The sequence below is a fragment of the Sinohyriopsis cumingii genome, chromosome 18, assembly GCF_028554795.1.
Source record: "Sinohyriopsis cumingii isolate HCF-2022 chromosome 18, ASM2855479v2, whole genome shotgun sequence".
Classification (NCBI taxonomy): domain Eukaryota; kingdom Metazoa; phylum Mollusca; class Bivalvia; order Unionida; family Unionidae; genus Sinohyriopsis; species Sinohyriopsis cumingii.
Window position 1 is genome coordinate 82,835,869 of NC_142978.1, and position 9,537 is coordinate 82,845,405.

Here is a 9,537-nt window from a genome sequence, read left to right on the forward strand (position 1 = left end):
GATTTTTGTAGGTCCACTGCGGATATTATTAAAAGCAGAGTGTTTTAAATTCATTTATATTTAATACTTAGCAACACATAAACAGTCATATATATATATATATATATATATATATATATATATATATATATATATATATATATATATATATATATATATATATAATGGAATATCAACTATTATTAACTTTTGGAAAAATTATGTTGAAGAATCTTCCTCAGAGTCATAATCCACATAATCATTGTATTTGGATAAATGTAAAACAGGATTTTGTACAAGAATATATTTGATCAAATGTAATTGTACCTACTAACGTGTCCTAACTCTCGTTCAGTTCTAGCATATAGTATATGATGGACTAAGGACAAAAGTTGAGACCTCTGGCGAGAAGACTTCTATTAGAGATACCCAACTCAGCTCATCACTGTTACTTTTTTAGGTTGGATACTAGGAAATATTTCGCAAGTGAAGTGGAAACAATGTATCTTTAGCAAATGTCGAAGCCACGAGTGACAATACAAAAATGTTGCCACTTCAAGAATGCAATATTTCTTAATATCGACTTAACAGAGCTGATTTTACCGCTCCGGTGGCTTAGTGGTTAGAGCGTCCGCTCGGATGAGGTAGGTCGCAGGTTTGAACCCCGGCCGAGAAATACCAAAGACATAAAAATGGTATTGCAGCTGTTTCGCTTGGCGTTTCACATTAAACAGTGTTAGGACTGACTGGCTTGGTGTCAGGATAATGTAAATGGGCGGTAGATGATGCTACTTGTCTGCGACATGATTCTCCAATGCTCTACATCACTATAAACTGGCACGATGCAGACATCGTACAGATATGACTGAAACAGTGTTAAAGCTACTTTACAAATCCAAATCACACACACACACACACACACACACACACACACACACACAGACACACACACACACACACACACACACTGTGGATTTTTGTTTCATGTAACTTTTCAAATAAAAAACCTGTATTTTCCATTTATTTTGTTTCTCTACTATGTGCCAGTGCGATTAACGACTGCATCACTACATTGATTAAAAGAGTACCCAAATTTTACAATAACTTCAAGAGAGCGACATAGAAAATTGGTGAGAGTTTTATTTTTTTCACCACTTTCTTGCAAGAATTGTTACAACAAACACTGCTGTGATGGGAGTAGAATAGTAGTAACATGGCAGAACGGTCGAACATAGCATGACCTCATTAAACAACAGATTTCAGTGACAGAATTTACTTGGAAGGATTTCGGTTGCTATTTATGTTTACTTTTGTATTCAACCCGCTACTTTTACATATTGACAAGCTTGCAGTATTTTTTATAACAGACGCTATACCCAAATTTCGATTCTCACTTAATTTCCGGTATAGAAAACATTCAGCAATGCCTGTTTGCTTCGTCGTTTTCAGATATGATGATAATTGTAATGAGAGTTAAAACCGCTACTTAAACACTTTTAGTACAATATTTAATCAAGAGGTTTTTTTCCCCCGAAAAATGCGTAATGTTTGTCATTGAGTGTAACTGTGAGTATACTATGCTGTAAGGCTGACACAGAATATCGAATAGCATAGGTCGTATAAGTTCGGATGCTGACAATTTCCATCATTTCTGCAGAAAACTAATTATGAAAAGTTAATACTTTAAGTCAAGATTTTTTTGTTGTTTGAGTTCATATTTAGGCATTCTTGATATACGCATTCTCATTCACTAAATAAATGTATACTGGAGTCAAACACTAAATAAATGTATACTGGAGTCAAACACTAAATAAATGTATACTGGAGTCAAACACTAAATAAATGTATACTAGAGTCAAACACTAAAAAATCTGTTCATCCAATGGGGAGAGGAGAGATGAATGGAGGGACAAAGTTTGGGAAGGAAAAGAAGTAGAAAGAAATGAAATAGACCTAAATATGGAAATGCAGGTTCGAAAAGCATACATAAAGGGAGATATCATTCCTAAATGGAGAAAGAAGGTAGATTCAAGAGAGATATAGTTTTTCACGAACTGATATATTTCAATATGACATTAATAATAATAATAATAATAATAATAATAATAATAATAATCTTTACAACTGCACCGGATCTTTGACTTTTGTCGAGAAAACACTATTAGGAAACACAGATGATCCCTTGTTCCATGCAGACGATGCAAAAACATCATAATTTCAACTATTTACATTTGATTCAGTCAAAATGGTCACTTGTGGGCAAGTTCAACGTTTTGAGAATTTTCTTTCCAAATTGAAGTGTATGATTTGCCAAATAATTCAAGTTATACAGTTTCGTGGTCTTATTCGATATAGTTAATTTACTAATTAGGCTAATGTACATCTCTATGCTGCACACACATGCACGTGTTATTCAGAATTTAAGCAACAATCATGATGAATAGTTGGTTTGTTGAAAATAGCCTGATATAATTATTTATCTACGTCATCACATACACTTTCTCGACTCTGCATGAAGGTTGAACAATGCCAGTCAGTCGGAAGGCGGTAGATGTGATAATCGTACATAAAATTTGTTATTCTTTTTAACGAATTTGTACTTTGGAGAGGGAGTAATGTTGGGAAAATTAATTTTGAACCTTTTCAATGCATATTATATTTTAGTACAGTCATACAGAAATGACATCATTTTCTCATCAATTCATACTTTATGGTAATAATATTCATCATATTCATCGTAACGTAACATGACGTCATTTCATACTCCCTGTTTATGTGCATCTTTATTATTTGTGATCTTTCATAATCAGTAAAGGTATTATTAATATTACTTGTCACATTACACATTTGAATAGATTTAATTTATGACCATTCCCTCATTTATTCCATGATCGTCGGTATTAGATGTATTATTATCATTGAAATATTTAATAATATAAAAGTTGTCATCACCATAAGATGATCACCATACATACCACCGCTTCATCTTGCGTTTATGGAGTCCTTTAATGGCCTTTCTGATTAACTGAAATATGTTTTCAAGCAAACAATAGAAAATGCTAGTTAGCACTTGTAGATTTAAATGATTTACTCGAAGAGAAAACTCGGTTATATTCTTACAAATTTATTAATTCCAGTTGATATCTAAGCATAACTGATAAACTTTACCTTTTCATTCTAAAATAGCTTTCATATAATTTTCTACCATGTATCTTTAAAGAGGATATAATGTTCTCACAAAAACCGTTTGTAGGAATTGTTGAGCACTTCTCCTCATTGTGAATAAGACTTCTGAAAAGTATGCATTAAAAGAGACACCAAACCCTAATTGATTGCAGATTTTTATTTCGAAAGTAAAATGAGATTAGTATTGATTCAAGCAGTCGGTTTCAAAATGCTTCACTAAACGGTCTGGGATAATTGTGTTAGTTAACGGCCCTTCGTTTAGTATCGGCATACGAGCTCGCAGTAAGGGTAACAGGTCCCTCCACTGCATCTAATGCTGCATGAAAATTCACACCCCCTCCTGTTCACCTGTAGTTCTCTCCTCGAGGATTTACCTGGAAAAAATAATGTGAGTTTGTGTAAAATATCATGTGCTATTAATATATGAATACATTGTAATACTCTTGAAAGCAAAGAAATTTTATACACTTCAATAAACAATGGCGGAATGACACAATGAATAATAATCGTTAAGTATTCATGATAAACTGATTTTGTTTACAAGTTGTTGGGTGTAACTGATTTTTCTAGCCTTTTTATATTTAGTGGGTATTTTAATGGACATTAGGGTATGCACATGTTTTTATATAAAAAACTATTCTTTCTGGAGCAGTTTATGACGCGAAAATGTGTAATTATATCAGTACTTTTTTTCAAACAAGCTTCACGTTTTTTGACCTGTTTTAAAGTAGTACACCTTAATGATTCAGAGCAGAACGAAACGGTTGAATCACACCCAACTCGCCATCTTGAACTAGTTTAAATCAAACCTGGAATTGCATCAAAAACATTTTATAATCGTTGAGGAGTCTGAACAAATCAGTCTTGATAAAACTAAACATTTGATCAGTCGTATAAAAGAATGAAATTTTTAGGATATAAAGAGGGTTTGGTGGCAAGGATGTCAGCCAAATATATAACTCATGTTTTGTTTTTGTTTTGATTTTTTTTAACCGGTACACGTGTATAAAATATACACTAAATCGTTATCTACATTTAATCTGTATAGAAAATATGGACTGAAAACAAAACGGTCAATGTGCTCTCCGTGAATCACTGCGTTGACCAAAAAGGTTATTACATAGATAGATTATTAGATTGATTATTATAACCATTTAAGATTATACATAACAGATCCACCATTGTCTCATTATTTAGGTAAATACATGCAATAACTAAATATATATTTTCTGACTTGAAATAAATAATTAAAACAGACTAAATTCATATTACTCAAAGAGCTCAATTTATTGATGGAAACGATATGAGGGATATTTAAAATGTATTTGTCATTATTCTGGATTTATTGCCATCTGTTAAACTGCATTACAATCTCGTTCTCTGTGCGTAGTTATTTCATTTCAATTATTAACATTGTTTTGAATTCTTTTTTAACTGAATAATCAAGTTCATGTATTAGAAGCCTTCTTTTAACGATCGATGAATTGGCAGATAAAAAGGAAATAATTTGCATTTTGATCCACCTTCTAACATTTTTATAAACATCTACATCCTTTGTGAAATGTATTGAAAATTGTTAAGCAAAACATAAGGGTTATTTGAAAAGAAATGCTAATCGCATGCTATGTAAATCGATAGCCGTCCAAATATGATGTGTAAATTATGAGATTGTGAAGTTCTACGATAGATAAAGAGGTGATATAAAAAGAGTCTGACAAGACAATTACATTTAAGAGCGAGCTTCACTGACTATTTATTCACACACACGCACACACACAAAGACACACGCACACACGCATACATACGCACGCACACAAACACACGCACACCAAGTACTTGGATGGGTTTTGCATGGCACCTAATAGAATATGATTTTTATCACACGTTATAAACTAGCTACCTTGATTCTAGTCCACGGCAGGTGTGATCATGAACATTGGTCTGTTTTTGCAAACACTGACAGGCCCATCGTCAGATAGAAAGCTCGTATCTACTATCTGCTCTCCAATGTCGTAAACTTTATGCACCTAAAAGATATACCATATAAAGTCATCATGATCATACAGTATAATACTGCTTTCTAAGTGTTGCATGTCTACTCACTAAATACGTGTACTGTTTCAATCCTAAATTGATTGTCAATTTAATGTTCAGACAAGACAATATTTTTAAATTTGAAGCAAGAAATAAATATGTCTAATTCGCAAAACTATAGAGACATCTTCTTATATGACGTGACTATTATACGAAGTAAATTTAGAAGTTCTTGAAACGATATCTTTTCCTACGAACATCATTCATGATTGCTGACATGTATGATTAATGAAGAATTTTTAGCATAAGCATGTCGATTCAAAATTTTCCGGAAAAAAATGGAAAATTACTGTATTGGCTTTCTGCGCATTCACAATGCTTCGGAATGTATGAAGTCTTTTACCATCTTTCCTTGGCTCTGACAGACAGATTTATATAACTCATCTTCCATTTTGTGCAGGTAACACGCTTCAGATGCCTTCTCTGTACCGTCGTCATTCATCACAATGATTTCGAATTGCTTGATGTTTAAGGAAGAAACAAATATGAGATCAGACAATTTCATATGAATTTATTTTCAATATATAATGATTTTCTCTTATTCACACGTCCCTAATAAAAAATCTTATATGAATCCAGTATACAGTTTTGCTACCGGAACGAGACCCTGTTTTAATAATCGGTTCAGAGAAGTATAGATGTAAAGAACAAATTAAAACTGTTCATTAGAGAGAAACTAATTTACATAAAACAGTTATGATATCATAGTGCAAAATTGTGAGAACTTTTCAGAATTATAATTGATTATGTGCAGTTTAAATTAATTAACAATACATTTTACACTTTGCGTGTTGAGAACATATATTACCACAAAAAGAATGCATACTCAATGTGTAGCTGAACGGACGTTGTTGCATTATTATTTCCGTGCGACCAGTAATCGCAGTTTCATGCAATAATTAAATCGGTATTAATGAGTGGGTTATTCGACTTATATGTATTTAAAAATAACTGTCCTATTACCGTCCTGTCTTGTTCAGTTTCAAATATGTATTCATTCCTTTGTATCGGCCTGTTTTGTTCTTTCTACATATTTACTCGTTATGTGCTCGTCAATCAACAAGAAAATTGAGCATCAATTAAATAACTTTAGAAAAGATAAATAACACGGTATTCACCTATTCATGACATCTGTATTTCATGGTTCATTTATCAGCAATGAATGATGTCGACATAATAACACAAATTGTAATAAGGACGAATATTCTAACTTGTAAAGTCTAAGATGAGGAAATAATATATCGAATCGTTAATTGTTTTGAACGTTATTTATTGTGTTCTTTACCTGTCCGCAGTCTAGAAGGTGCTGCTGAATTAGTTTGCTGTCCCGAGAGATGTCAATCTGTGTTCTGTCAGAATCAATCTTATGCACCGTCTCCACTTCTTCCGAGTCTGTTTTGGGCTCCTGTTGAAATGACACACATAATGAGCATCCCTAACACGCAGAAACTTTTCACAGCGTCAAGAATCTCAGGGCAAAACTTCAATATACATATATTGTCCCGGTCAAACCTAAACCATTTTACTTTCTTAAATGCAAATAACGTACAGGAGCAAGCAACAATTGTTTGTTACGGTCAAGACTTGCCTGTGAATCTTCTAATAATGAGTGTCAGTTTCTATTCCTTTTTAGTTTTTGGCTCTTTCATGCGGAAAACCAAATAATATTATATCTTAGCTTTGCAAAATACCATGCATTACATTGATGTTGGAATTAGGCGGGGCAACCGATCAAATCCCCCATGTCAAGATTCATATCCAATTTAATATAGGAAACTTATGCACTCGTCTTGAAAGCACACATTAATCAGAAACCTATTGTCTCTCCTAAGTCAAAATATGTAATAAATAAATAAATAAATAAAATAAAATAAAATAAATGCACTTATATAAAAAAATTTGACATTATATATATATATATATATATATATATATATATATATATATATATATATATATATATATATATATATATATATATATATATATATAACGTTTTGTTTGGTTCTTTTGTTGATTTTTCGCAGCTTGTCTCCAAGGGCTCACAATAAGCAGCAACAGCAAAGTATCTAAACCATGAATGGAGACTACAATGAAACTATTGATCCAGATACTTTCAAATGTTAGAAAACAATGGCAGACTTGTAAATATTCACTTTCAATTTCAGTTCCATTTTGTATAAAATATTTTTAAATTTAGCGAACTAGCACCAAAAACATCATGAAAAAATTAGGTCAAGAAAAGAGTAAATCATCTTCCCCACATCAAAATAAAGACAACTACTTAATATTCTCCTCATGCGTCTGTGAAGCCTGTTATTAAATGAGCTCAAGGTGATACAAAATGATATGATTATTTTCTCTGTAGTGTGTAAACATTTGTGGCACTTCATATACCTGAGTATATTTCAGGATGATATTACATCAAAAGAAAAAAGGTTGTTGTGAGTGTCGTTCTTTAGGCAGCAGTTTTATAAAATGGATCAATTGCCTTGACATTTTATCAAAAATGATGATTGTCGTGGAAGATATATGTCAATCTCGTACAACACTCGGCCACATTAAGAGCGTATGTTTATTATACTTTTCTGTATGAACGCAATCGAAGAAACTGATTCTAGAGCATTACAAAAGGTCATGAGATAGTCATTGCTATGATGATGATGATGATAATGATGATGATGATGAAGATGATGATGATAACATAGAGCTATATGAAAATCTGATTGCAACAGATAAGCATTTCAAAGAAAAAAATACCCACAGCAAGTGTTGCATGTCAAGCGATTAGAAATATGTTATTGTTCAAATACCATTTCCTTTGCTACTTGCGTTTCTCTCTCCGCTTCCAAAAGTTGGGCCAAACGTCTCTCCTCGATGTCTTCCTCCAGACCATTTTGATGGATGTTTCCGTTCTCACCTAGTGGCCCTCCCAGTACAAAGGACAAAAGTGACGATTATGTGGAGGAAAGCCATCTCATAGGTCATCTACATGATGAACATACATATACAAAATTATATATAATGACCTCCCTTGATAACATTTCACTTAAAAAGCAAACGATATAACAATATGTGAGTTAAACTTAACAAAGCGTCCTTGTGTATCAGATTTGTGGATTCCAGATTCACAAGAAGCACAAAATATTAATTGACATTTGCAAATAAACGCTTACTCATAATTGAGAAAAATTGCAAAGTGAGAAATAACGATTAAGTTTTGATTTAAAACTAATTTATTGAGGTATTAATGAAATAAATATTGTCATCACGCATGGTACGAAAATGCCTGTAATTGGTTTATTCATATGACTAAATCGCCCTGTTATGGAATAAAATGTTAAACTAACTGAAAACCTTTTCTCTGTAGAAAGTTTTGAAGATGCTAGTCTTCGTTGAAAGTCTGTTTACCAATTTTGACAACATATTCCATTTATAAATACTTAACTATCTTGTCGGGCGTGGTTACGCTAGATTCTGACCAGTCAAAAAACTTCAACTTGCACCTTGTTTGCCGAATACTATATAGCTTGGATGTCATAGGTGCTTTAAAGTTAATTGTAATCTTCTTTTACTCCTGAAATAACAATAAGATCCAAAACAATGAGATTATTTAGGGCCAATCCCACTGCTTAGTATGGAAACACGAGTGGTGGCATATGTTCATTTATCAAACCTTTTAAAGTCATTTTAAAAGTAACAAGTATAATACCCATGTTTTGGCCGTATGTCTCTAATAATTTGGATTTAATCTGCTATTTCTTTTAATTATTCTGATTTATTGGGGTTTCGGTTGATTTTCCTGTCATATCTAGCATCATGCGAAAAGTGTCTGCATATTAGTGAAGTGATTCAGTTGCGTGTTGTGTTGAAAGGAGATACAAAACGGTACACTGGTGGTAAGAGATAAACGAAATAAAAACATATCGATGTCTAAATTGATACAATTCAACACATGTTTACGTTCCAGATGAATGAGATTTAAAACTCGGATATTTGATTCAGTCGTTTGGGACGTATTTTTTTCCGGGATTAAAAGGTGAGTTCAATGATTATGGTGTTTGTTTCTGAACGGACGTTCCCGAGCAAAGCAAATGAGATAACGAATTCCGATATAGCTATTAATAGATCAAATTCAGGAGAAAAATACGATGTAGATAAAATCCCAAGGGATGAGATTATAAACACCTCCCTATTACAAAATTGTTGACATTTTTACATTCATCTGATAATCAGCAGAAAATGTATTTTACTCATTTTAGAGCTAACTAAACAAAC

General features: G+C 32.5%; 1 protein-coding gene across 1 annotated transcript; it reads right to left on the reverse strand.

Annotated features, from left to right (window-relative positions):
- Positions 1 to 3,307: 3,307 nt before the first annotated feature.
- On the reverse strand, positions 3,308 to 8,230 carry LOC149777174 (uncharacterized). The gene is made up of 5 exons (XM_089942790.1): positions 8,073 to 8,230; positions 6,545 to 6,664; positions 5,603 to 5,719; positions 5,066 to 5,192; positions 3,308 to 3,539 (listed from the first exon to the last, which is right to left on the reverse strand). The coding sequence occupies exons 1-4, from the start codon at positions 8,073 to 8,075 to the stop codon at positions 5,073 to 5,075; spliced, it is 360 nt and encodes a 119-aa protein (XP_089798916.1). The 5' UTR covers positions 8,076 to 8,230; the 3' UTR covers positions 3,308 to 3,539; positions 5,066 to 5,072.
- Between the last annotated feature and the right edge of the window lie 1,307 nt (positions 8,231 to 9,537).